The sequence below is a fragment of the Acartia tonsa genome, chromosome 11 (assembly GCF_053477335.1).
Source record: "Acartia tonsa isolate MP-2025a chromosome 11, ASM5347733v1, whole genome shotgun sequence".
NCBI classification, from domain to species: Eukaryota; Metazoa; Arthropoda; class Copepoda; order Calanoida; family Acartiidae; genus Acartia; species Acartia tonsa.
Window position 1 is genome coordinate 15,655,669 of NC_137270.1, and position 27,823 is coordinate 15,683,491.

The 27,823-nt window shown below is 32.0% G+C and overlaps 2 protein-coding genes and 1 long non-coding RNA gene across 5 annotated transcripts; 1 reads left to right on the forward strand and 2 right to left on the reverse strand.

The window, feature by feature from the left end:
* The first annotated feature begins 16 nt into the window (after window positions 1-16).
* LOC145332196 (erlin-1-like) lies at window positions 17-27,202 on the forward strand. 3 transcript variants are annotated; one of them, XM_080177156.1, is made up of 14 exons: window positions 17-731; window positions 1,499-1,603; window positions 2,078-2,125; window positions 5,922-6,012; window positions 6,610-6,703; window positions 7,893-7,994; window positions 19,244-19,323; window positions 22,031-22,093; window positions 22,675-22,755; window positions 23,552-23,660; window positions 24,058-24,147; window positions 25,794-25,839; window positions 25,900-25,929; window positions 26,397-27,202. In XM_080177156.1, the coding sequence occupies exons 1-14, from the start codon at window positions 710-712 to the stop codon at window positions 26,435-26,437; spliced, it is 1,002 nt and encodes a 333-aa protein (XP_080033282.1). In that variant the 5' UTR covers window positions 17-709; the 3' UTR covers window positions 26,438-27,202. The 3 variants fall into 3 exon arrangements, with proteins under 3 accessions (XP_080033282.1, XP_080033280.1, XP_080033281.1); XM_080177154.1 differs by lacking the exon at window positions 25,900-25,929 and having other exon boundaries at window positions 20-731; window positions 25,794-25,899; XM_080177155.1 differs by lacking the exon at window positions 25,900-25,929 and having other exon boundaries at window positions 653-731; window positions 25,794-25,869.
* Window positions 8,843-10,280, reverse strand: LOC145332098 (uncharacterized). The gene is made up of 3 exons (XR_013884027.1): window positions 10,199-10,280; window positions 9,765-9,859; window positions 8,843-9,034 (listed from the first exon to the last, which is right to left on the reverse strand). It is a non-coding gene; the product is annotated as an uncharacterized LOC145332098 (long non-coding RNA).
* LOC145332376 (uncharacterized) lies at window positions 11,118-14,161 on the reverse strand. Its single transcript, XM_080177376.1, has 6 exons — window positions 14,100-14,161; window positions 13,625-13,766; window positions 12,484-12,617; window positions 12,066-12,136; window positions 11,376-11,540; window positions 11,118-11,248 (listed from the first exon to the last, which is right to left on the reverse strand). The coding sequence occupies exons 1-6, from the start codon at window positions 14,120-14,122 to the stop codon at window positions 11,118-11,120; spliced, it is 666 nt and encodes a 221-aa protein (XP_080033502.1). The 5' UTR covers window positions 14,123-14,161.
* Window positions 27,203-27,823: the final 621 nt, after the last annotated feature.

Here is a 27,823-nt window from a genome sequence, read left to right on the forward strand (position 1 = left end):
TATGTGTAAGTACCTACATTAATTTTTTAGAAGCTTAATGTCTTGAAAATCGTAAGGGGATTATAAAATGTTGAAAGACCTACCAAGGTTTATTGTTTTTGATACTTAAATCGGTCTGTAAATTATTAAATCCTTTTATTTCTTTATTTTTCCTACTGTGTAGTGCCGGCATTGCAGAATGACACGTAAGCTTATCATTTTATTATTTCAAGTTATGACGAAATCTTATCAACATGGCAATGTTTACTTTTGTAGTTTAAATTCTACTATCAACATGAAAACATTTAACAGCTTAAAAGATAATATTTAATTTAATACTTATTATCTTACTAATGTTCTTGTGTACACGAAATTTTTCAACTTTTCTTAAGATGTTTTTTTATTATAAATGTGCGTTTTTATGCAAGTTATTTTAATTGCTTAGTTAATACATGGAAACATATAGGACTTAAGCTTTGCCTTATCTACTCATAATTCATTGGTTGCATGTGATTCATTGTCAATTTTTATTACATAAATAGGTGTAATTTTTCTATTTAACTTAATGTTTTTCATCTCAATAATATTTAAATATCCCAGCTATTTCTATTAAAAAGCAGCCTCTTAAAACAAAAACAAATATTAACAAACTGAATTATTAATAACTTTTTCAGATAAATGGTTTGAACACAAGTTTTCAGAAAAAAACTTAGTTTTTTTTAGATTAAAAATGGCCAACACCGGACCCTGGACAGGAAAGGCTTTTCAATAGAATTAAATTTTTGAAAGAACCCATCCTCTTCAAATATCTCATTAAAAAAGCACTGTCTTTTTTGACTATGCCAGGCTAGTGAATGAGTAACTAGTTAAAAATAATTACCTAGGGTGTTATTATATATTCCACTTTCAGTTCATGTCTCCAGGAGGTTCCTACTCATTGGAACTTGCGATTCTGTGACTGACACTACCCTTATTGCATGATTTTAATAGCAAATATGTAGACATAGGACAGGAACCTAAATCTGAAAATTTAGCCCGGATCCATCTGGATTCCGTTTCCAGGTTAATCTACAAAATATTTTGACACCCAATCAGATAAGCTAAATCCGATTTTTCCTTGGATTACCTTTTCTGTTTGTGATTGTAACTTATCCCTATAAAATACCTACCTAGTTAATAAGACCGTTTGGGCAGAATTCTTCGATTTCAAGAGATTTTCTAGAGAAGCCAGAGCATCATTCGCTTGTAATGGGATAACCAACCCTTTTATTGCACATACTTTGTCTGGTAGTCCCAACAGTACATCATAATGAGTTGCGCTTATTTATGAGCCAAGGTATTTCCCCTACTTCAACTAATGTTTCACGTGCCAGACATAGCAGTAGCAGGTACTCAAGTATCACGCGGTGTGGACCAGACTAGAACTCGACAATAAGCTAGCATGCTATCGTTTATGCTTTTGACGCGAGTATCCATATGAAATACATTTAACTACATAAATAAAAGCCTGTATAAAACCCAGGAATAATATTTGTTGTGATTCTTGGATTAGTGATCCAATACTCTCTGCACAAGATAGAAGAAGGTCATGTTGGAGTGTACTTTAGAGGAGGGGCCATGCTACAGGAAAATAATGCATCAAACTTGTTTTTATTCTCTTGTGCCTAGCCGCAACAGACCCCCCCCCCCCCCCACCCCCTTTCTTTATTTTGAATTAAATTAAAAATAAAGGGTAAGTCTTCATGTTTGTTTTACCTAAGTCCCCCTCAGGGTTAGGTGTCTGCAGAAAATAGGCATTAAAAATGACACTTTTTAATAAGAACAGTTTTACCTACAATTACCTCTTTGGGGCGAAGTGTCGCCTCGGGATTACCCCTTTTAAAGTATCTTAAGAGCCCTATGGGTATTATTGGGACTTGGTTACCCTTTGATTGCACTCTAAAGTCGATGGTAAGGAGGGGGGTTTCTGTGGTCGCTACACACTTTGATAGAAATCTTAAACATTACATCAAAAATAGAATAAGAAAACTGTCGATCAAGTTCATTTTCTCTTTTCAAAGCTAGAGATATAAATTGTAATGCATATATTTGATGATAAAGGGCATTTCTGGACCTGGTTATCATATGATGATTCCTTTTATAACCTCAGGGAGGACAAATCAGTAAAAACAACCTAGATATAAAATCTAAGTGCGATAAACAAACATACCTAAACAATAATATTATGATATATTAGCATCACTTTGATTGTGTGAAAATTACTTAAAATTAATCTAAATAATGAAAAGATTTGGTACCCACGGTTGGACCCTCAGATGTCAAAACTTTATTTTAGTGTTTGGCCAAAATGACTTTGCAATTGTATCTGTAAGTACGTCTAATAACACCCTTTGCTATTTTTAAAATCCTAGAAAATTTTTTTTGCAAGAAAATTGCATAAATTCGCAACCTTTTTTAGAACCACTACATAACTCGAGTTTTAAAACTTTTTATATAAAATCCTTTTTACAAAAAATATCAATAATTACTTAAAATTAAACCTGAAAGAAAAAAAATCTCATTACTCGTGTTAATTTGCATGTTTTAGGTCTTTTTTTGAGGAAAGTATAACTTCCACATTTTTGACAATAATTATATTTTTTTAACATTTCAAAGTAAAATATAATAAAACTTAAACGATTTTTCTTGAATTATCAGTTGAAAATTTCATCAAACATGCAATTTAAGTGATGAAAATTTAATAAAATCATTTTTTGAATGTTTAGAATTACCAATTTTCTACATTTAAAACAAAATGTTAACAAAATTTAAAAACATTTTAACATATAACTTCAAAAATCAATAACATTTTATAAAAAGATGTTTCAAAAAATAAATCATTAAAAGGTATTAAAATGCATTTCAAATTACTTAAAATTAAAAGGAGAACATCTTTTTACAATGTATTCTGTGTAATAGAGTTTAAATGACATGATTAGTGAATGAAATATTTCCTAAACTCATTAAGCCTTTTTGTGACTATATTAAAAATAATTTATTTTGTTTTATAGTGTTTTTTTATTTAAATATTTGACAAAATTTTCCCTACGTCAATAAAATAAAGTCAGTTTTTTACTGTTTCCAGGTTTTTCTTTATAATTATAACAATTAAATATAATATAAATCTTCATTATCTTTTATTTGAATTATCATACACATTAAAATGTAAAGTATAAGCTAGAATAGCACTTTTTTTAACGAATATTTTAATGACATTATATCAAAATAATTCCTCTTAAATATCACACAACATATGATTGGGAAGTATAGCCATTTCTTGGAGGTATAATATTTACAAAAATACCATTAATTCTGTTTTTATCAGAAGTTAAAAAAATTGAACAATTCTAAAACAATGGTTGGCTGTCTAGATATTGAGTACACTAAGACTACGGCTCTGTTCTATTGAAATAACGTTGCAAAAAGAGGGGTTCTGAAAGTAATCTACCTAATTATTTTTAAAGAACCAACAAGTACTGTCAGTATCTTTTTTCTTGTAATCTAGCAGACAATCAAATCATAACACAATTTTCATGATAAAATATTCAGGTTTCTACTTCACATTTTAAAAAATATACTGATCAATAAAATGTTCAAAATTTTACTTTGTACTAATTGAAAAAATATGTTGTAATTCTTATTTTAAAGTTACATTTTTATCCCTGACAAAATCATAGACGACTTTTAAAGGCATCTTATCTAAACTTTTTGAAGAAAAACTTAAAAACGTTAATTAAGTATTAAAACTATTTTCTTTGATTTTTCTGAAGTTATTATCGCATTCTATGGGTTTTTTATTATCATTTACTTATATCGAAAGTGCCAAACATTGTACCCTAACTTATTCATTTAATAAAAAACCAAGCGTGTACCTAATGTATCTCTTGTATTTGTATAATATGATGAAATCTTTCAAAACCAAGGGATAAGTTATTACTGACAACAAAGGGTGATAGTCAGAACAGACTTCACTTATCCCCCAGAACTAATTCTGTAAATAAAAATCAGTGGTTTCCCTCTAAATGACTAGTCGAGGGGAGAACCTCCTTATAATTATTTTTCATTTTAATACCCACAGAAAGCTGTCTACAACATAACGATGCGGTAAATAACTTTTTCTTACGTCTAAAACTAAAATGATTTGAATAAACACACTTATATATTAGGTAAGTATTCATTGTTTGCTTTACAATTATTTTTAAATTACATTATGTACATTTCAGAGCCATTAAGGCCAAATGTAAAACACAAGTGTACTTTCAATGGACAAATTAACGTGACTTTCATTCATTTTTGGTGTACATTAAAAGACCGGAACATACAGGGTACACCACATAAATCCGGACTTTTTCTTATTTTTAAACAAATAAACATAAAATCGTCAATTTTAAAGATTTTATTGAATTTTAAAAACTGGGAAGCAACCTAGGTATATGACTATTAGATTATTTAATAAAATCGCCGCCAGCTTCAATCACCGCCTCTACCCGCCCCCTAAACCGCCCGCTGACCCTGGTCACCATGTCCCTGTTCAAGCAGGCGAAGTTCACCATGATAGGAGCAATGAGAGAAGTCTTTTTGGTATGGGCACGTCTATTGGTTCATGCTTTAATGGCGCTCCAGGCCCAAACGTCTATTGGATTAGGATCGGGGCTGCTGGGAGGCCACATCTCCTTAAGGAGTGAGTAACAGCAGGATCCAAATTAACCCATCTTTAAAGCTACCCTTTGACACGGCCGCTCTCATTTGGGCCACAGTTAAGCTAGAACAACGGTTTATACCTTTTTAAAAATGACACGAAGATTAAGATAGGGTTATCAGCGCAATACATAGTCTAAAACGAGTTTCAAGGTTCCATATGGGCCCCTGAAGTCAAGAACCGAGAAAATTTCAAGATTTTTGACGTTTTTTGACATCTTAAAATCTACCACGATCCACTTTGTCGGAGTGCTACAGCCAAGTCAGCTGGGATAGAGAGCTTTAGTCTTTTCTAGTGTTTTCACTAGGTATCTGATAGTATCTCCAGCAAGTTTCATTAGTCCATCTCACCTACAGATGGGCTGAGGTCAGATTTAGTAGGTCCAAGTCATAAATCCACGGTAATTTATCTGCGCAATTCGAATCTGGCTTGTTGAACATATGCGCGGCCAGCTCGGCGTACACGTCCTCCATCGTCCAAAGATTTTCTTGGGTAAAAAGGTCATTACCTAAGCTTTTTATAGAGGGGTCAAACGTCCTGATTGGTGAAGTAGTTTTGGCGCTATATGGCTGTTTAAAAAAAGTCCGGATTTATGTGGCGCACCCTGTATAATATGGGTTATTTTTCAAGGGTTAAATCTAGTTTTGTTGTTGGCTTTTGTACTTGCTGAAAGCGAACTTGCACTTTCCCCCCTCGTCTAATGTGTGTAATTCTGCCTCTACAAGATGGCATTTTTAAGTTATAATGTGTTTATTTGATTTAAGCCTTGTTATCCTTCTTTTAAAACATCTTTCTACTACCCCCCCCCCCCCTAAAAGCTGGAAACAAATCCTAGTAATTTACGGAATGTTTTTTGCTTGTTTGTAAATCTGCCTTTAGAAGATGGCATTTTTGGGTTATGATGTTTTTTTTTGATTTAAACCTTGTTATCCTTCTTTTAAAACATGGGACATTGGGCAGTTTAATAATGTCTTCTTATTCATTGGCTTAACAACCTTGGGGACTTTTATTGAATTTTGATTGGTTGGTTCAAGTGTCAAACGTTTTAACCACTTATTGTAATATACAGAAGGGATAATTTTGTGTATCATTATTGGGGATGTACATGATTTATCTGCCATTGTTTTATACCTTTAGTTCCCTGATTTAAAACTTGTTGATTTTGTAGCTATTTTTTTATTCCTATTTTACTGTTTGACCTCTGCAGTAAGAAATGTTCAAACAACTCTCCAAACAGATGAAGTTAAGAATGTTCCGTGCGGTACCTCGGGGGGTGTTATGATCTACTTTGATAGGTTGGTACAATAGATAGATAGGTAAATAAATAAATAGATATATAGTTTGGTTGAGAGATATTCAGAGAGTTAGGTATGAAAATGGATAAACTATTCTATTATATAAAGTAGAGAGTTTTTTTTGTCTAAAGCTTAAGATCTCAATAACTGCTGCTGAACCTATTAGGTTCTCCTTTTTTTGGTAAGCTTTACTTAGATCTTTAAATTTTTAAACTATTCTTTTTTTAAGATTTAAGTCTTGGGATGGTTTAAGATATTTTTTTGTTTAAATATTTATTTCTTATGTCTTACATAGAAGTGTTAGGAACCTTTTCCTGGCGTCTTTTGTTATGACGTGTTGTTAGGCCGAGATGAGGACCCTTCACCTTCCCGATAACGAGCGAGCGGATGCGCTACGTTTTACGCCACAGTCGCGGTTTTTCTAACGACTGATGTTGAATTATACATCTGTGTTAAGGACAATAACTTACACCAAAAACATTTATAATATTTCTTTGGTTGTATCTTATACCTATACACCAGAAAACTTGCCTATTTGGTTAGCATAGCTCAACAGAAGTCAGCCTTTGTAAGATATCTTATTGTAAATTATTTTAGAATCGAGGTGGTGAACGTGTTACAGTACAATGCTGTCTATGATATTGTAAAGAACTTTACAGCTGATTATGACAAACCACTCATCTTTGACAAGGTATTCAAATTTTGGTTAGTTTCCTATCTTGTAGCATAGGTATTAAGCAGGGATCTTAAGGGATAAGACAATGGCAAAGATAAATTGATGTACTGTACATCTCCATTGATGATATACAAAATTCTTTAGATTACAATCAGTATTTGAAACGTCTTGACACTAAACTTAATAACCCAACCAATCGAAATTGTAGCTCTACATAAGTGTTTTGTCCTACTACATGACTACTTATGTCCAAACACTATGGAACAATGGCTACACACACACACACACCAATCGAAATTCAATAAAAGACCCCAAAGTTGATGAGCCAACTAAGAATAGTTATTTCACGCATCGTATTATAAACAGCTTTCCGCGGATATAGAATGTACAATTATGAGATTAAAACTAGTTTTTTTTTAGCCCCGAGGTGCCGAAGGCACCGGCTAAAAAAACGGATTTTAATCTTATGATTGTATATTTTTATATTCGTAGAAAGCTGGATATAATACGATGCTAGACATAGTTTTTTCGTATGGATGAGAACCGGTTCCTATCCACCGGATTCGAATGAATACGAGAAAAAAACGTTATTATAAAACCTTCGGGGCTAGTGCAGTGTAATAAATGTCCCCTTCCTCTCTTGGTAGCAAGGTACTCTATAATTATAATTTTTGCTGTTCATTAGTTTAAACTACATCTATAGGACATATATTTGGAAGATTTTTAATTTTTTACTAGGTAGTTTTTAAAATATCAAATATCATATTTTTTTTTGGACATTGATATGCAACTTGGATGGCTGTCCTGCTTTCACAAAAACATCATGTTGACTGTTTAGTGGTGCCTAACTGATTGCTATTTATGTAATACCAAATTATATTTGTTAGATTTTATTTTTGTAACTTATGCTTGCAATAAAACTCGTTAAATACACTTCATGCAAGTATCCCTTACTCACTTTTCATACCTGGCCCTTCGTTACCTTACAGGGTGGGGAAAAACCCAGGGTTTTTAAAAAAAGCCAAGCCCAACCCAACCCAAAAAACCTTAAAAACCCAGGGTTTTAAGGGTTTTTATGGGGGTTTTATTGGGTTTTTTAAAAAAAACCCTGGGTGGGTTTTTTTTGGGTGGGTTTTTTGTATGCCCACCCTGTTACTTTAGGACGTTACCATCCTTGTTGTTTCTGATCATTATTTATTATCAGGTTCACCACGAGTTGAATCAGTTTTGTTCAGTGCACAATCTTCAAGAAGTTTATATTGAACTTTTTGATCAAATTGACGAGAACCTAAAAGTTGCCTTACAGGTAATATGTTAACAAAAATGACAACATCCATAAATAGCGACGCACAAAAAAATCAAGGATAAGAGGACTGAAGGTCGAAGTAATTTACATATTTGATTCCTACTCAGAACAACAAAAATAAATGGAAAATCATTTGAAAAACACCAAAGATATGAATAAAATAAATAAATATATTAAATTTCTAGAAAAGTTAGAATTACTAATCTTAAATTAAATACAATTTGTGAAACCATATAGGTAACTATCTCTTTATCTACTTTCTTCATGAAATTTTAATCGTAAAAAAACACAATGTTGAAAAAATTTTATTTTGGTGCCATTTGAATAAGAATAATAACATAGGTAACAGTAGTTGATAACATAGCGGTCAAAGTTTTCAAATCCAGATCAAAATATCCACCTCCTAGTTTTCAAGTTTATTACAATCTTTATATGTAAATACTAAATATAACACTAAAGCATTTACTAATAATAAGGGATTCTGTCATGGACTACTTAGGTCCAAACACTAAGAAACAATGGCTACACAAACAAACAAAAGGGATTCTGTCCATTCCCTACCCCTCTTTCCACTTACTTTTTGGAAAAATGTAAAATAAAAGGGGTAATTTTTTCTGCATGCCCAACCCCTGCGGTGCCTTAATCTAGTAGGGCTTATCTGTACCTAATATAACCTAACCAATCCTATATTAACAACACAAAAACTCCTTTCCATAAATAGATTTAATACACAATAATGGGGGCGGAGGATTTCTGTTCTCTATTAGGCACTTTGAGGGACACTGCCGAATTATGTGAAAGAATATAGCACTTATAAAGAAATAAGTTTATCAAAAAAAAAATTTGTTCGCCTCATGAAGCTGCCATTTGTTTTTTTTCTTGATATTAAATACTTAAATTTAATTACAGCACAAATTTTTTGATCTTTCTGTTTTGAAAAGTAGAAAAATTTAAGATTATAATAATCTGATTCCTGAAACGGGTCCAATATTTTCAAGCTCATTTGCCTTTTCTTTCATTTGCATTAGACTCTTTAGCTCCTAAATTAAATACAAAATGTAACAGTATGTCTTGTCATCTTTTCAGAGAAGCCTTGTTCTTTAGACTTTTTGTAATTTGTAAAAAGTCAAAGCATGACCTCTAAACCTATGTATGTGGTCATGACATAGTATAATACTTAAAATATTATTAAATGTTAAAAATATTTCTTTAAAAAGTGACTATACATGATTCAGAACTAGCAATTTATTTATATTCATAGCCTAATGCACCTTATAGAATGTTTATTTGGATAGTTTTTGTCATTACTACTTTGAAGTAATAACATTCTAGACAGTAGGTACTATTTTTATAACATTAGTGTAGCTCTAACCACTCAGAGCTATACATATAAATAAGATTGACTGTAAATGTTGTGATTTTGAAATTGTTTTTGCGAATGAAACATAAATGTAGAAAATTCCTTAGGCATGGGAATCTTCAAAATTCCCCCAAAACAATAGCAGCAATTTCAGAATTTACACCAAGTGGATTAAAATTTGCAAAATTGAATCTTCCTTTGACGACCTACTAATTTGGGAATTTTTGGTTTGTGGCATTTGGTTATTGATTGTACCATTTCCTTAGTATCTTAGGAATAAAATTATTTAAACTTAAACATTTGCATACCTAGTAAATTATTAGAACTGTTATGAATAGATTTTTTACAAAATCTACATTTATACAAATTCTACACATGACCATACCTAAGTATGTAGATAATATATTTACCTTAGCTTTATAAGCATCTAGTTGAGCTTTCTTGACATATTTCTTGATCAGATCATAAACATCTTCCACAGAGTAAGCATTGAACACACTTTTCCCTACAATTATAGATGTAGTACATAGAAGACTTAGTGTACCTATGGGAATTTTTTTTCCAAATTAAAAAAATTTAAAAGTGTGTAGTCTGTACTAGTTTTGACTTTTTGAAAATATCTAGTTTGTATTTTTTCCAACAAAAAAAATTCTGTTAAATCAATATTTACTGTGAATGCAAAATTTTTAATTTTAAAAAAGTACCATTGTTAAGAAAATCACATTAAAATGTCTTTATTATTTAGAACCTGTATTTTTAAAGACATCTAGACATCAAGATGTTAGTAAATGTATAAAGTTTCAGAAAACCAAAATACAAGGAATAAATAATGATGAATACTTACCAATTACTGCTGTAGTTGTTAAAATGATCATATAATATTGGTTTATGTCAGCAATACATACATAAGCTGCCATAATAACAAGAATCTGACAGATAATTTTATTTGCTTAATATTTAAATTATCTACACTTAATTTGTTGACATGTAGTATGCTTGATCAAGTTAATTGATTGAAGCACCTTATCTTATAAGTATGACATTGATAATTTGTTTCGTGATGAATTGTTTTCTTCATTGAACAATATTTAAAAAAAGTTTTTGGCTCAAAACATATAGGTACCTACTAAATATTATTATAACAATATTGCATCGATGATATTGAAAAAATGTGGTGAATGTGCTAATAATGAAGCAGCTTATACTAACAACAAAATTAATTCAGAAAACTTATACATATTTTCAGCTGTTGTTGGGGATCAACACACAATAGAATTGACAACCTCTACATCTCCCCCCAAATATTATTTTAGATTTATTTTGCCTGTTGGTTATACAATAAGAGATATAAGTTTTCCGGAATTGTAATGTAGGGAGTAGATTTGAAATCTGCATCAAATTTTAAGGATTTTTTTTATAAAATTCGTTTTTTGTATAATTCTTTATCTAAAAGCGGAAATACAAATTAAGTTAATTAATTTTGGCATCTGTGATTGGTGGATTTAAAAAATCTGCGCTCTGATTGGATGTCGTACATCATTCAACCAATTAGAGCGCAGGTAGTTTAAAATCCACTTATCCTATTGGTCAAAATTAATTAACTTAAAATGTATTTTCGCTTTTAGATAAAGAATTTTACAAAAAACGAATTTTATAAAAAATCCTTAAAATTTGATGCAGATTTCAAATCTACTCCCTACATTAAAATTCCGGAAAACTTATATATCTTATTATACAACCTTATTCCTTATATTGAAATGAAGCTAATACAAATATTCCTGTTGAGCAGTGAAAAAAAGCAAAGTAGAATATGACAAAGAGTTAACTATGGTCTCCCACATAATGATTGTCTTTTCTACATCTTTCTGATCTGTTATTTCTATCTCAAGGTTTTCTAAATTAAGAGAATTAATAAATATATACATAAAAATAAATAGGTATTAAATATACTTTCAAATAAATTTTTTAAAAATACAAAATTGCAAAAATAACTCTTTTGAAATGTAACACTTAAATATTACCTTTTAAAAAACGTCTAGCAACATGTATTGCCAATTCAATCAAAATAAAACAAGTAGATAAAGACAAAATGTTATAAATGAATAGCACAAGAAGTGGCAGAGCCTTGTAAAATTCACTTCCTTTTGTGAGAACGGACAGGTAGTTATCATCCAGAAATATTAGACCTTCAAAATAAAATGTTACAATATCTATGTTTATTCAAATATTTAATATTGAACAATGGTAGACACAAAATATGTTTTGAAGTGTCTTCTTTGATGATCAAATATAGCAGTCAATTATAATTTTTTTAAATGGCTTTTGACATTAATTAAAACTTGTTTCTCCATTGATCTAAGGTTCTCTTTACTTGTACAGATGATTATTTACAGAGTCCCACGTAATTTTTGGAAAAAAATTCTTATAACTCCCTTTATATTCCAGCTATATTAGTAAAATAAAAGATTTTGTCAGCCTACTATTTTATATTTTATGGGATAATGATAAAATATCCACAAAGCTAAAAGAATAAAATCAGTAGGCTGCCAAATCCTTTAAGTTAGCTGAAATATTAAGGGAGTAATAAGTGTAAGAAATAACAGTTTGCATTGGAGACCCTGTATATACCTATACTTTATTTTAAATTTAATATGCATGTAAAACATTATGTCCAATTTACCTGAAAACACTAAATGGTATTTTGTTCTAACCTGTATAATAGCATGTAACCACACCACAGTGTTTCAATATGGTCAGACATGGCATTCTGTTCACCTTATCACTAATTAAGAAGTCATTCAATACAATTTAATTTCCTACTTACAGAAGCAGGGCTTCAAACATGGATGGTAAGAAGAAAAGATCACATTATTAAGACAATTTGCTAATTTAATAAGATAACTAACAAATGGAAAAACTTGGTGAATTATTGAGTAGATGTCAATTCAGTTGTCACCAGAATCATCAGTAAATTTTTTTACGACAGCAAAGAAAATATATTATTGTTATTTAGGATTATAAAGAGAATTGTACAAACTCCATACCACTTTAAAACAAAATACAAATTAAAAAACTTAAAACATGATGTTATAATAAAAAAAAACAGTTTCATAACAAACATTTTTATACCTGTACCAAAAATGTTCCATTTTAGTTGCCATGTCAGAGTTTAAATACATAGCAATATATGGCAAAATGTAAGAAGCCATCTTGAAGATATCAACAATAATCTCAGCTGCAGTCAAAGTGTCCATGCATGTTTGCTAAAAATTTGAAATATATAGATTAAATCTTACCATGAGATTGTTATGAATTTAATTGACAATGAAGAAACTATGATTGAATAATATGAGGCACTTTTCATAAAATACAAGTTAGGTTTTAGGATAATTGCATAGAAATTGAAAGCACCCATTGCCAACACTACACCCCCTTCGACCTAATTTTAGAAATGAATTGAAAATTTGAAAAAGAAGTTTTTTCCTTCATGACTAACCACTGCTGGGCCTATACCTGAATTGCCCCAACCCTTTGTGGCCACCCTGAACCCAATATATTATTTAACCTAACCTGACCTTAAGTTTTATATAGTAAAAAAAACTAAAAATGATAATTCAAAATTAGATACTTGTCAATCAATATTTCTAGGATAATTATCATAATGAGCATTTTACAGAATAAAATATATTTCTTAGTTGTTCTTTTAATAATTTGAGAAAAGTAATTAAACAAATATAAACAAATAAGCCATATACTATAATTTGGAGTGAATAAATTAAAGAATTGTAAAGAAACTGTATATGACATATAATTAAGATTAAATATTAGTATAATTTGTTAACCCGCGACCGTGGCTCAACACGTAGCGCATCCGCTCGTCGTCGGGAAGGTAATAGGTTTGAATCTCGGGCCGACACCGCGTCATAACTAAAGACGTTAAAAATGGTTCCTACTGCTGCTATGTCAGATGCGCGACATAAATAGTTAGAGTAGGGGGAATGCCTTAGCCCAAAACAGGCGCAACTCGTTACCATGCACAGTTGGGACTTCTCAGACAAAGGTCGTGCATCACAGAGAGTTGGTTGTCTGATGGATGTTACTTAGCCTAATATCCTTGGGTGTTTGGACAGAGAAGGGTGCCTTAGTCATCCTTAGTTCTCCTGGATTGCTGGACCAGGACCTGGACAGTACATCAAGTCGATAAGGTCCGGTACTGCAATCTCGCCCGTACAAGGTAATCTAGGTAATCTAGTAAAATTTGTTTGTTTACCTCAATTATCAGATAAACATAGGCTATATAGCAAGAAGTAAAAAGGGCAACATGAAAAACAGCAAGAGGGTGAAAGACATCATGAACAGCAAGATTATCTTCTCCTTTTCTTATTGGTATCAGCTTTAAAGCAGCCATTCCCCTAAATTATGTATTTCCAAAAATGTTTATGGTTTTCGTTTAGTTCAGACATGACTTAATTGGCATTTTAATTGATTTTTTATGCCTTATTTTCCTATCCTTCACCAATTCATGAAACCTGGTGAAAGTTAATTTTTCATTCAAATATATTTTTAGAATATCTTTGATATCCTTTTCTACATCATTTTAATGGTCATTACTCTAAATATTTCTTTAATTGCATGTCATGGAATTATCTCTTAATCTAACATTTTGTAAATACCAAAGTGTTTAAATTTCTAAAAAGAGCCAATTGAATCATATAAGAATTATTAAAAACCTTAAAAAAAACAACCTTAACATAGTTTCTGTCTTCATATTGACGGAAGTGTACCCACTTGCATAGACCTATAATTACTGGAATATTAAACTGAAATATTCATAGGTATTAACAGGTGTGTCATCAGTTCTGCTCAATAACTATGATTTTAAGGATTGTCAAAATTAGGATAGCAGGACAGCAATGTTTCAAAGTTTTTAAAAATGATTAATAACAAAATGTCATAAATATTGTGATATAAGAGTTTTTTTTTAATGCAACCATCTCGTAATCAGTGAGCAAATTGCACTTAGAATTCGAATTTCCATCTGAAATTTTGCATGTGTAATCCTTGGTAGGTCTATTTTCCCTAATCGAACAAAAAATTGGAAAAGTAACGGCTAACGGCTGGCGGCTCAGCCATTTTGCCATGTTTTGGATATCTATATTGCAAATTAGTCGCGAAACCTATCTCCACCTAATACTCTTTTCCACTCCAAAACGCTATCAAACGGTTCTAGACGGTAGCTGTTGGTACTAGAAGTTTTAAAAATGGTTATTGCTATCATTTAGCATGAATTAAATCAAAAATATGTTTTTAAAAGTTGATTCCTACGTAATTGATGATGGATTTACCCTAAAAATAGGCAAAAAAACGGCATAACGGCTGAGCTCCCGCCATTACTTTTCCAACTTTTTGTTCGATTTAGCGAAAATAGACCTACCAAGGATTACTCATGCAAAATTTCAGATCGAAATTCGAATTTTAAGTGCCATTTGCTCACTGATTACGAGATGGTTGCATTAAACCTCCCCCCCCTTTTACAATAAGGAGAATAATGTCTGCCTTATAGGCATTACGCCTAGAGGTAAAAAGAATTAATTTTAAGAAAGTTTTTATTATTCAAGGATCAGTAAGACATCTAAATGTGTCTTAAAAGCTTAATATCAGTGTAAAACTTTAGCATTTGGCGGTTTATCTCAAGTAGAATTTTTGAGCACCAAAAAACTCCCCATCCCTAATTTTCAAAGAAATTGAATTTGATGGGTTTAAAGAACTATACAAAAACCTTTTTCCCCTGTTTAAATGTACTAGCGGCTACGCCCCTAGAGGCCTCTAGGGGCACTTGAGGAGGGGGGAGTACCCCCCCCCCCTCCCCTATTATTTTTAATTTTAGTTAAAAAACGTAAATATATTTTTTTTTTGGGGGGGGGGTGGTTTGGGGTGTCCCACCCCCCAAAAAATAGTTATAAACCATCCCAGGACTTATGAGAAGCTACCCTGTTAAGGAGAACATCGGTTCAGCAGTTAGCGAGATCCTTCGGTACAGACACACAGACAGACAAACATCCTGTTACTTTAGTATAAGGATATCAAAATAAGGAGGGAGGAGACTGATCTTGCAAGGTACGAGTAAACACCCCCTTTTTATATAGCAATTATCACTTTTAATATTTATGTAGAAATGGTAGCACATTTTATTAATATTATAACTTATACCTATTAATTACAAGAGTTCTTTATTGACTTAAGTTCACTTAATATTTGGTAGGTAATTTATTTACATATAACTGTATTTTATATAAAAATTAATTTTTCTTGCATTTCCTTTTTTTTTTTTTGTTACTTCTTACAAGGACGTCCAAGGGGGAGGGGGGATAATCACTCCCCCAATAAAATCTTTGCTTCCTCCATATCATTTGGTAATATATTACATTTTATTCTCCTGGCACCCACCCACCCCAATGTGTGGTGTCATAGGAGCCTCAAAAGTTTGGGGCGAGGTATTTATCCCTCCACTCCACAACCCCTGGACACTTCTAAGTACTGGATGCACCCATAGCCCTCCCCTTTTATGATTTAATTAGTGGCTACGCCCCTTGAACCTCTAGGGGCACTAAAGGTTGCAAGGAAAATATTCGACACCCCCCCCCCATTTTCAGTTTGAAATTTAAAAAAAATTATTTTTTCTTGGGGGGGGGGAGTCATCTTTTGAAGGGAGAAGATACCCTCCTCATAAATAGTTCAGAAACTTCCCTTAGCGGTTTTCGAGATCCTTAGCTACAGACGAAAAAATCTTACTACTTTTTATAATAGAATATATGGGTATATTATATATACTTACAGCACCATAGGATTTCACAATTTAATGTAATGAAAAGCTGATCAAAACATATTAATAGGAAAGGTAAGCAAATGTCTATTGGCAGAATTTTTAATTTTTAGCCTGAAATATATTTGTCATAATTTTTTATTTTAACTTCAGGATGCTTATTTTGGTAGTTTTCTTTATTTTTCTAGGAATCATTATTTCTTTTTTAAAAGATGACGTTTCTAACACAACAATTTTGCGTCTAAAAGTTCTAAAACAACTGAAATCAACATGTTTCAATCAGACAAATGACTTTTCAGGAATGCTAAACATTTGTTATTATTTCTTATAGTTACAGGAATCCACATTCAAGGTTGCAATTGATGATTCTAATAAAGCTCTTCATAAAAACACAGAATTTCTTTGCATTTTTATATCTCGAGTAATCTATAATACAAAGTAGAACGATGTCTGTCTGTGTGTTTGTCTGTTTGTTTGTAACGAAGGATCTCGCTAACCGCTGAACCGATCGGGTTCTCCTTAACAGGGTAGCTTCTCATAGGTCTCGGGAAGGTTTATAACTATTTTCTTGGGGGGTGGGACACCCCCAACCCCCCAAAAAAATGAAAAATCCCCCCCCCAAAAAATGTTTTTTTTTTAAATTTTTTTAACTAAAATTAAAAATGAGGGGGGGGGGGCACCCCCCCCCAAAAAAAAATTTGTTTCGCTCCCCCCCCCCCCAAATTTTTTTTTTACTTTTTCTTTTAAAATCTAAAATAAGAAATTTAATTATTAAATTCGACTCTCTCCTTAAGTCCCCCTAGAGGCCTCTAGGGGCGTAGCCGGTAGTTAACATATAAACAACTAAAGGGCAAAATCCAGTTTTGATTTTCATCCATGTTAAAAAATCTAATGGATTTATAAAAAGGTATGAAATGAATAATTAATGTTTATGCGTAAGAAATTACGCACTTCAGCACTCATCAATAAAAAAAATTATTTTTTTGTGACACTTTATTGAAAATATTATCAAGTTGTTCCATACAAATTAAGCCTTTTCAATTTGGATATTGGGAAAATATTAAAATAAGTAGTAAAGAACAGGGAGGTAGGGACATTTAGGTGTTTATTACACAGGTTTCCAAAGTTTTATAATAGCTTTTTCTTATTCATTGGCTCAATAACTTTTGGGAACCTTTATTGTACTTTAATTTGTTGGTTCCTTAGGCCGAGTGTCCAAACGTTTCAAGCACTAATTTATTCTACAGATGGGGTAATTTTGTGTAACATGTGGAATGTACATCGCTTTTGTACACTTCTACAATTTCGGGAGTGGGAATTATATTAGAGAACTTAAAAGGCAATTTTCTTTTTAAGCTGAAAACATCCGAAAAAGGTCAATTTTGATACCTAAGCTAATTATATGGTCATTAATATCATTATCTACTATCATATTCAATCAATTTATGTCTAAACTTTGTTTTTCATATGCCTATCATTACTTTTTAAAAGCGAAACTTTTCTATAATTAGGATCGGTCCGTCCGTCCGTAACGGAAAGCTTTTTTCGTTAATTTAGACATGTTAGAATTGTCCTATTGATTTCAAACTTTGCATGGTGTTTCCTGTAGTAGTTAGGTACGATTTAGAAAGCGTAGCAACTCTATAATCATTACCAGAATGCCCGTACGTCCATTTTAAACATGTTGATATTTTTTCAATTTTTTAACAACTAATTTTTATGTAATCAAATCCTAAAGTTGTAAGTATGTCCATAAACATTATTCTGTATCAAGCAGTTTTTCAACAAATTTATTTACAATTTTGCTTCGATTCTTATACATTGATTTATATTCTGATTATTCAGTTCTAATATTATACAATTGTTAATGTCCGTTTGTCCTACCGTTTCAGTGCTTCGCTTTTATGGATGTTGTCATCCTTGTTTATGTAAGCTTACAAAACCAATAATTATGGTTTTATGTATAAATCTAAATAAATATTATCAGTAGCGAACCTACTCTATAAGTTATTTGTATGTCCGTAACTTGATTTTCTCATCTGCTATTCAAGATAGATGGCTTATTTTTGGGGAAAGATTCCCTCTACCAATGAGCATCCAGTATGTAATTTTCTTTGTTCGTCGGTCTGTCACTCATGTTACAATATAAATATTGAAATATATAAAAAGTACACAAGAAAGGTTTTATGATGAAAGATTTCGTGCTTTTTTCTCTAATAAATCTATTCTTGATTTTAACAAATGCTCTTTAAGTCTCCTTGCTACTTTCCCATCCATGATTTTTGTGCTTCGCGACTTATTGATGTTATCATACTTGTTAAAAGCAAAGCTTTTCTATAATTCAAACTTTCCATTATGATTTCTGTAGCAGTTAGATACAACTTAGAAGGCGTAGCAACTCTATAATCGTTGCCGATTCCTAGGACAACAAAGTACAATGCTATAAGCGAAGCATTTCTATTATCAAGTCCTAAAAATGTAAGAATGTCCTTTAACATTATCTTGTATTTAAGCAGTTTTTCAACAAATTTACTTACAATTTTGTAACAACCTTTATACATTTATATTCTGATTATTCGTTTCTTACACTCTACAAGTGTTAATGTTCGTTTGTCCTACCGTTTTAGAGCTTCGCTTTTATTGATGTTAACATTCTTGTTAACCTACCATTTACTTAGAATCGTTTTATAGAGAAATGATTAAAAGAGGGAAATTAAAGTTGTTAAGGGATGAAAACATGTTATAGACCTAAATGCAAATTCCAATGTCTTAATTGGTACTTTAAAATACAAATGAGCTTATAAACCTCTGAATTATAAGTAACTAACTGAAGAATGCATCGATCATAACATTCGAACAGGTGTTTTACAACTTGTAAAAATATTATGGTTCTTTTATTAAGATCGAATTTGATAGTTCTCGATTTTTTATATTTGTTATTTTAGTTTTTAGTTTTTTGGAGGGAGTTCTGGTATTGAAAATTATCATATCTATGGTATGACAAATAGGACCGACCGACAGATATGTTTTGTTCTACTTTGTATTAAAAAATATTTTTCTATTTAGAGAGATTTGACTGAGATGGCCCCTGGGTTGAGAGTACATTCTGTCAGAGTTACCAAACCTAAGATTCCTGAAGCAATCAGGTAAGGAAGAAGTTTAGCTTACTCATAACAATAAGAGTATTAGGACAATAGATGTAGAATATATGTGGAAATTATGACAGGAAAAAAATTGTCGTCAATTTAAATTGTAATGTCCCCTCGCATTTATTGGTCGGGCCGTTTATCCAGTAGGAGATGTGGGGATGGGATAAAGGAGGGGGTGGGGGAGTTTGTTATTTTAGCTCGCTAGAGAGTTCACTTTATTATAGAACATGAAAATCTAGTTTATATTCAAGTAATAATAAATCCATTATTAAGACACAACTCTAGCGTTAAACTAATAAATCTGTTGATTGTCTGTTAAGTGAACTGTTCGAATTGAATTCACAGTTTAAACTGCTTTATAAACGGAGCCATTTAAGATTTCACCAACTTCTGCGTTGTCAAATATGTGACTTAAATAGGAAGAGGTAAAAATTCCCGTCCAATACAGAAGTAACTTATTTCCGTGGACATTTTCGACTTTTAAACAAAGGTTGTGCAATTATTGGATCCTTTTTTCAAATTAACATAGGTTTTCCACGTTATGTAAATTCAAAGCCTATGAAAATACCTTACTTACCCCCCTCCCGCTCCCCCTATTTTCCTATATCCCACTACGAACATTTTAACCTTTTGTAAAAAATGCATTAGGACTGTGTACGGTTTTACGAATAATTCTAAGTATATTTTGCCTTTATTTACAAACAAGGATGTAGTTATACACAACATATACGCTGGGAAAATTAACCAAATTAATCATTAATAAAATAAAAGCTCCAGATCAGCTGAAACCAACAACTGAATTAATTGGAAAAAAGAGATACGATATTTTCTGTCTGTAGCTTAATATCTCGCCAACCGCTGAACCTGTATGTTCTCCTTTACAGCGAAGCTTCTTATTTGTCCAGAGATAGTTTATAATTAGAATTAACTTATCCACTCCCCCCACCTTTACTCAAGTGCCCCTTGAGCCGGTTGAAACAAATAGTATAAGTAATCTAAACTTTATAGAGCACATTTTGCAAATTCAGCCTTCATTACAAATGGTATTATTCCATTTCAAGATACTTGGCAAACAGTTTAAGCAAGCTTCCTGGCCGTATGAATAATTATACTTTTATTGGTTCCTTGCTATATCTTTTATTATTTGAGAAGCGTAGAAACTCAACATTAAGTCATAACCATCATCGAACGGATGACAAGGACTAATATTACTACAGACATCTTGAGGGAAAAGACTATATACTAGGGATGGCAATCCGTCAAATTTTTGGACCGGATTCGGATTCTTACAAGAATCCTTCCAAAAAAATGGCGGATTCCCGCGGATTCCGGATTCTTATTTTTTGCGGATTCCGGATTCGGATTCCGGATTCTAGCAATATTTTAAAAGGCTTTATTTTTAAATTAAGTGCTACATAATGATATGTCCTTAAAATTAATGTTCTTGGTGTTCTGTATAATCACTTCCGTGAATCGAACCAGATTTTAAAAGATATTATATATAATGATGATAATCTTTGCCTTCAAAAAGCGGGAGTTGAAAGAAAAAACTCAAGACGCTAATTTTAGCCTACCAATTAAGAATCCGAATCCGCTATTAAAAATCGGATTCCGGATTCGGATTACAAAATTGGCCATAAATTGGGCGGATTCCGGATCCCGGATTCGGATTGCCAACCCTACAATAAATTGATATCCTCTTCTGTAGGTATATTCAATTTATTGGTGGAAAAATCTGGACACTGCTAGTTTGTACCAACGAATCAAGTTTTATAAGAGAAGGATTTTATAAAACTTTGGGAACTAGTATAATTTACGGGCTTTTGATTTAATAAGCTGGGTCTTAAAGAATATATTAAAGACAATTTTATAGCATTTTATCATATTTTTCAAAGTGTATTTTTTACCTTTTGTCCTTTTCGGAGTTATTTCTTCAAAGAACAACAAAACAACGTTCACTTATGCAAGCGTTAACCATTTAAATAATCAGAAGAATTTAATTATTTTCAACTCTATTGATCACTATTCAGTGACACAAGCAACAATTTCTCTTACTTAATCACAATTTTGTTTTAACTAAAATTGTATTCGCTTGTCGTTGCTGCGCTATTTATGGATTTAATATTCCTTGTATTTCAATTTCTATATTACATGCTACTCGCTAAATATACTTATTGTTACCTACGTTTGTTTATTTAACACTCTTATAAATTTTCATATAATCTTATACTTGAATGTTAGGTTAGTTTGTATGGTTAGGGTAAAGGGGTGTTTCCTCCCCTCAAACTTTAAAATTCCTCTTTTGTCCCTCTCAAAATTTATATAAAAAATCATTTGATTACCCGCCCCTCCCCCCTCAAACCCTTAAAAACCCTAATTTTACCCCCCTTAAGATAGAGCTTTGACTTCCTGTTATACATGTAAATAAATGATATTGTTAAAATTGACCATTAAACGCTTTGTTTTAGTTCAAAGAGCATAAACTAGAACCTTATTAACTTATTGAAAAGCTACACAGAAAACCGTAGTAGGCTTTCCAGGATGGCTTCGAAACCGATTATATCATTTATTAAGCTTCCCTAAAATTCATTTCGAATTTAGACCAGTGTTTTTCGAGACCTTAAGATTGAGACAAAAAAAACATTGTATTATAGAATCCTAATTGCCAATTTTAACTAAGAAATAAATAAAAGTTTATTTTTAGAAAGAACTACGAGCTTATGGAGGCAGAAAAGACAAAACTGTTGATCTCAACTCAGCGCCAGAGGCAAGGACGTTGTTGAAAATTTTCATGATTGGAATTATATGGGCTTAGTAACATAGGTGGAAACTGTAGTAAATAATATTTTGGTGGATTTCTTTTATTGTATTAGGTCAACATACAAACTTTTTGACAAGCAAAACTTGTAGGATTAGTTAGGTAAAAGTTTGAAGAGCCCTAAAGAGAAAGTTCACATTAATTTCCAAATTAAAAAAGAATTTTTTGGGAGGGGGATTGTCAAAAAATAGATTTGAATGAAAGCACAAGTATAATGAACAATTCCATGAACTAAAGGGCTTTGCCAACCAAACCGAAAGTAAATATCAAAAATACAGTTTTAAACCTGTGTTTTCATTGGTTTAATAAGCATTGAAACTGCAATCTATTTTTTATTCTTACTCTTGTATGAAATTGGTTTGATAGTTTAACCTTCTTCATATAAGGAAAAAAAAACTGAAGATAACCAAGACCATTACCAATCTTTAGTCCAGCTATTTAAGTGTTCTGTAATGACACACAGATTGTAAAAAACTTAACGCATACGATCACAATTGCTTTGATTCAAATACTACGTTCTAAATGGTCAGGGTTGTTGAAAAAGATGCTGAAACAGAGAGGAAGAAAGCTGTCATAGAAGCTGAAAAAGAAGCTCAAGTTGCTAAAATAAAGTAAGTGTTAATTCACAGAAGATATAGGAAAGGATAGAATTAAGCTAGGTAATCAATCAATCGTGCGATGAAATTAGGAAATATAAAAAATTAAATAACGTAGGTTAAGAACAGTTAAAAAATATTTAATATTATAGAAAAGAAATATATGAGGCACATACAGGGACAATCAATTATAGTTCATCAAAAACAAAACTCTATTCCCCAACTTAAGGGGTTTGATTCAACGCAGGATCTTTAGGAATAAGATTATGGACGTTATGTACACTCCGAACTTGGATGTACTAAATTACTCAACAGGACGCTGTCAGTTTGTATAACAAAATTCGTAAAAGTTTTTAAGCCAACGAATAAAGAACGTGTTTATAAAACTCTATTGATCCGTCTAATGTCCCCTCCCTGCCTGGTGCAACCCCCTTGCAAATAACGGTGCACGCACCCAAGGTTACATATACGAAAACGACTACAAATAAATAAATAACCTTAAAAAATATGTTTAATTGAATTAACAGAATACCTGGTTATTCATCGCATCGTATTAATTACAGCTTTCCACAGATATTAGAGTGAAAAATTATAAGAACAAAACCAATTTTGTTAGCCCTAAAAGGCCGAAGGACCGGGCTAAAAAAACAGGTTTTAATCTTATGATTGTACATTTTATATTCGAAGAAAACTAGATATAATACGATCATATACATAATTTTTTTGAATGGCGAAGGACCATTTCTAATCCAACGGATATTAACCGATTTCGAAGCCATACTGGAAAAAAAAGAATTGCTTTAAAATCCAGGTACGACCAGAATCTGGCAGAAAGAGAGTCCAAACAGAAAATGGAGAAAATTGATGACGAGATTCATCTGGCCAAGGAAAAGAGTAGAACTGACGCAGAATATTACAAGGTCAGTGTAATTGTTAGTGGCGCAGCTACTCTGTGGCTGCGGGGTATGTATGTTTGTAGCCCTAATACTCTGAGATGCATACGGAGAGAGGAAGTGAGATTCCTTTGAACAATCTTAGATTGGTAAGCTTTGCGCACAGCTGATTGTATTCTATGTTACATTACATGCTGACCCACAATTCTCGTGGAAGCTACTCAATTATTACATCATCCTGGCCTGGAGTTCCATATTAAGCCACCCTAAGGGGGGTGGGGGGGGGGTGGAATTTGTACACTTATACAAAAAGAATTAGGTTGATAACTATAACGACAAGCCCAAACGTCCAGGGCAAAATTTGTTACTGAATTTCATTTCCTCCAAATGCATAAACAAAATATAAACAATACTTATTTTTTAGATAGCCAAACAAGCAGAAGCTAACAAAGCTTTGCTAACACCTGAGTATTTAGAGCTTAAAAGAATTGAAGCAATTGCTAATAATAATAAGGTAAGTTTCATATGTTGTTAAAATAAGAAGTAAGGCATAATGCTTTATTATTGCGGGTTTTGTCTTTCATATATGCTTAACACCATTTTTAAAAGCGAAACATTTCTATTGCTAGGAAAGGTCCGTCCGTTTGTAACGGATAGCACTTATGATTTTTTATGTGACATATTATTCTATTCGTCTGATTTTTGGAATACTGATTCTTAGGACAAAAAAAGGAAAATATTATAAGCAAAGCATCTTAATAATAAAGCCCTAAAAATGTTAGAATGTCCTTAAAAAGTATCCTAATTTAGACAGCTTTGCAAAAAAATACTTACTTTTTTTGTTCTACCTATACATTTATATTCTGCTTATTAAATTCCGACAATTTACAAGTGTTTATGTTCGTTTGTCCTTACATTTCAGAGATTTACTTTCATGGATGTTATCATCCTTGTTTTTAATTTAAAACGGAAGTAAAGGTGAGTTGACATGAAAAGTGGAAGGAAAACAATACAGAAAATGCTTGAGTTATGACTTGTTAAGTAGTTTCATCCTTAATTTTTTTTTACAGTATATACCAGAATTTATAATAAAATATAATTATGTATAAATTACAAGATTTCACGTGTTTACGTGTACATATGCAAATTGTTATTTATATAACAATGTGAACATAAAACAAATAGAATTATATTCATGAGCTTTTAGTCTTTTTTTTATATAGGGATAGGATAAAGGATAATAATTTATCTTAAAAGTAACCCCTTTTGTAAATTAGAATTATTTATAGAAAATTGTATGCACTGTTACTTTTTAAATTTAGTACCTAGGTAATACAATCCTAATTCTACTTTAAACCTTAAAACTTTTAGCCAACCAATGACAGAATGAGTGTAGAAACTGTGATTCACAGTCCATTGTTCCCTCTCTATCTTCTTGAAAACCAACTATTTCTTTCTATAGATTTTGGGGACTAGTCTCCGAAGTTAAAATAATCTCTCATCGAAATTAGTAGTGAACGCAAATCTTTATCGTCCATTGTCTTGCCTCTTAAGATTCCAGGATTTTTCATTTTTGTTTATAAATTCAGGACAGGTTATATTATGCACTTGGTAGCCCCTCATGGGTTAGGCACAGAAAAATAAAGCTAACCATTACTTTAAAGGGGGGGTGGCGGTTGTGACACTTTTTGAAACCAAAACTAAAAGTCAAAGGAACTCAACTAAAAAAAGAGTTACAGCACTGAAATTTGGTATGGCAGATGCTTTAAAGAGGTACAATGTGGAACTGTAAAGAAACGGCGGCGGAACCGCCGCTATCACCGATTTATTTTTGGCGGGAAACGGCGGTAGCGGCAGTCTCACCAACTTTTCTTCACAGTTCCACATTGGAACTCTTTAAAGCGACTGTTATTCAAAACGTCAGTGATGTAACTCTTTTTAAAGTTGAATTCCTATAGTTTTGGTTTCAAAAAGTGTCACAACCGCCCCCTCCGTTTATTTCATAATTAAGGGGGAAGGGTTATCAGTGCACAGCCGGCGCGATTTATGTGATAGAATCGATATTAGTCCTAGGCGGTTTTTGTCTTTTTTTTTTAAAGGGAGGGGGGAGGGGAATCAACCTTTTCTTGAATAACTCACATATTTGATTTATGTTTTAAGGTTTACTTTGGATCAGACATTCCTAAGATGTTTTTGGATGGAGGCGGTAATCCAAATCCAGCGGTCACAGTGGCAGGTAATCCAAATCCAGCGGTCACAGTGGCAGGTAATCCAAATCCAGTGGTCACAGTAGCAGGTAATCCAAATCCAGCGGTCACAGTGGCAGGTAATCCAAATCCAGCGGTCACAGTAGCAGGTAATCCAAATCCAGCGGTCACAGTGGCAGGTAATCCAAATCCAGCGGTCACAGTAGCAGGTAATCCAATTCCTGCGGTCACAGTGGCAGGTAATCCAAAGACAAGATGAAATACAGACTAAGGGATAGAAAAAGATTAACTTATTGGGTGACTGACAGATAGATACTGATTTTCAGATTGTCTAACAGATCCATGGATTTTCTATGTCTAGTACCCAAAAAGTGAAATCGTCATACTACTAAACTGAATTTCTATGTAGAGACAATCCATCTCTTGGGATTTTTTTGCACACAAGTTGGTTTAATTTGAGGCTTATGTTCGACTGCCGAGCCCTGTCTAAAGGACATATTTTTTATTCCTTTGAAAACGCACAAGTTATCATGAAAATTAATCTTGTTATTTTCAGGTGCCACACTAGCCTCAGGAGACCACAAGAAAAATAATTAGAAAACAATCATTCCAAATTATATTATTTTTAATATTCATTGCACCTCGTATAAAAATCTTAATTAAATCTTAATTTTTAAATTAACAAGAATATAGTTTTCCTCTTTAGACGTTTTCAAATACTCCTAATCGGTTCAAAATATCGCAGCAATAACAATTAATAAACTCCATTTATATATATGAGAAACACACTTTAGAAAAACGTTATGGGTATGAAGAAAGAACATTAAACTGTAATTTTCTAGTAGTGACAATAAATCTATAAATATGATGTATAACCAGACAACTACCAGGGTTTTTTTTCTCCTAGGAAATTGCTTTCGACACTTGTAATATTTCCGACGCTATTGGTTGATTTAAAAGTAGGCACAGGGTTCTCAGGGTAGGAAAATACAGTTATTTAACCCCTTTCCCCCTTTTTTGTTTTACCCTAATGTTAATAAAAAAATTCTCTTATTTATTTTTTACTTTGCAATAGATTAATGAGAAATAATTCTATTGCTAATGTTAAAAAAGCTTTTTTTGTGCCATTTTGAGAAAGAAATATGAAATTTTAAAACAAAGTTTACATGATAAATCGATTGAAAGATTGTGTTTTGGTTAGGATATTTTTTAATTTATTGTATTAATCTTACACTTGAAATTTTGTTATTTTGATTTTTCATTTATACTTCTATAAAGCCGTTTTATGTGATTTTGTGTGATTTATCTTGTGATATATTTGATATTTTTAAATATAAATCAATAAAAGTCAAATTAAGTTTAGCCTACTATTAGAAGCTAAGCTATACTCTTGCTTGATTTGTCTGTTTTTAGGTATTGGTCAATGGTTTAATGGTTTTAATGGATTTATAATTACTTAGAGCTTACACCAGATTATCATGTACTCTAATAAGCAGTGTTGCGGAGCCGTTTGATTTTGGTGCGGCTCCGGCTTCGCGGAGCCGTCTGTGAAGATGGCAGCTCCGGATTTGTATAAGTAAACTTGTATCTGGCTAAAACTTTATGAGATAGAAAACTCAAAAGGGGTGGTATGCGTTGTCCTCTCACTCCATCGATATTATATCCTTATATTAAAGTAACAGGATGTCTTTTTGTTTGTTATTTTCTACTGAAGGATCTCGCTAATAGCGCTGAACTATTTACAGGGTAGCTTCTCACAGGTTCTGGGAAGGTTAATAGCTATTTAGGGGAAGGGTACCACTACCTTCCAAATAGAAATCGCTCCGAGAAAAAAATCCCTTCCCAATTAAAAAAAAAAAAATGAGTATATTATTAATTAACTAATCTCCGCAAATTCTTAAGTCTGAAACTAGGAAGTAAGTATTCTTCTGAAAGAAATAATCTTTGTTTCTTTAAATGTCGTAGTACAAAATCTAATAATTA